The sequence below is a fragment of the Olea europaea genome, unplaced genomic scaffold, assembly GCF_002742605.1.
Source record: "Olea europaea var. sylvestris unplaced genomic scaffold, O_europaea_v1 scaffold29918, whole genome shotgun sequence".
NCBI classification, from domain to species: Eukaryota; Viridiplantae; Streptophyta; class Magnoliopsida; order Lamiales; family Oleaceae; genus Olea; species Olea europaea.
The window spans coordinates 1-1371 of NW_019248563.1; the positions used below are offsets into that span (position 1 = coordinate 1).

At 40.1% G+C, this 1371-nt stretch overlaps 1 protein-coding gene across 1 annotated transcript; it reads left to right on the forward strand.

The window, feature by feature from the left end:
* Nucleotides 1-134: 134 nt before the first annotated feature.
* LOC111384752 (probable nucleoredoxin 1) lies at nucleotides 135-1340 on the forward strand (the record flags this gene model as incomplete). The annotated part of the gene is made up of 2 exons (XM_023009074.1): nucleotides 135-614; nucleotides 779-1340. Coding segments are annotated over 2 exons (1042 nt in total), but the record flags the coding sequence as incomplete, so codon positions are not given.
* Between the last annotated feature and the right edge of the window lie 31 nt (nucleotides 1341-1371).

Sequence of the window (1371 nt, forward strand, 5' to 3'; positions counted from 1 at the left end):
TGATGGGAAAAAGGTGACACTCTCTAGAATTCATGTGCTAATATAGAACTCAGAAATACTAGATTCTAAAGTAATATACATTTAATGTATATTTTTCACCATTATGATGTTACTCATCTATTGTCTTTTACTAGGTACCGGTTGTTGAACTTGAAGGTAAGACTATACTCTTGTATTTCTCCTTGGTTGCATACCGTAAATGCCTTGCTTTCACCCCGAAGCTTGTTGAAATATATCAAGAGTTGACAAAAGAGGGAGAGAATTTTGAGATTGTGATGATACCCCTTGGTAAAGAGGAACCATCGTTTAAGCAAGCATTTGAAGGCATGCCATGGCTTTCATTGCCCCTTTTGGACAAAACTTGTGAAAAGTTAGTACGTTACTTTGAGCTCTCTTCCCTGCCAACCGTTGTTGTCATTGGGCCAGACGGGAAGACTCTTCATCCTAATGTTGCTGAAGTCATTGAAGAACATGGCCGAAAGGCCTATCCTTTTACGCCTGAGAAATTTGCTGAGATTGAAGAATTGGAGAAGATAAAGCGAGAATCCCAAACTCTTGAATCAATTTTGGTATCAGAAGATTGCAACTTTGTAATCGGGAAAGATGGAGTTAAGGTATGCAAGCTATTCTTCGCTGCCTTCATACTTATTTCACTTTAATAACATCCGTCTAGTAATATGTAGTACCTAACCCGACCTTTAAGTTTCTAAATAACCTTCACTCATACTTCTAGTGCGAATGATTTTGGTAACTAATATGACATTTCCTTTCATTTCAGGTTCAGGTTTCTGATCTTGTCGGAAAAAATATACTTCTCTACTTCTCTGCGCATTGGTGTCCTCCATGCCGTGCTTTTCTACCAAAGCTCATTGAAGCATACCACGAGATCAAAGCAAAGGACGACAACTTTGAAGTGATATTCATCTCCAGTGACAAAGATCAAACATCCTTTAATGAATTCTTTTCAACAATGCCATGGCTGGCACTTCCATTTGGCGATAAAAGGAAGGAATCTTTAAGTCGTCTATTCAAGATTCGAGGCATTCCGATGTTAGTAGCACTCGGGCCAACTGGCAAGACCATCACGACCGAAGCCAGACATCTAATTGCTTTTCATGGTGCAAATGCTTACCCATTCACTGAGGAACGTATTAAGGAGATTGAGGAACAATACGAAAAGATGGCCGAGGAGTGGCCGAAGAAAGTGAAGCATGCACTTCATGAGGAGCATGAACTTGTTCTCACCAAGCGCGTAGGTTATAATTGTGATGGATGCAATAAATTTGGACAAGGATGGTCATTCTGGTGCAACAAGTGCGACTTTGATCTCCACCCCAACTGTGCTTTAGGTGGCGAAGATAAAGATAAAGA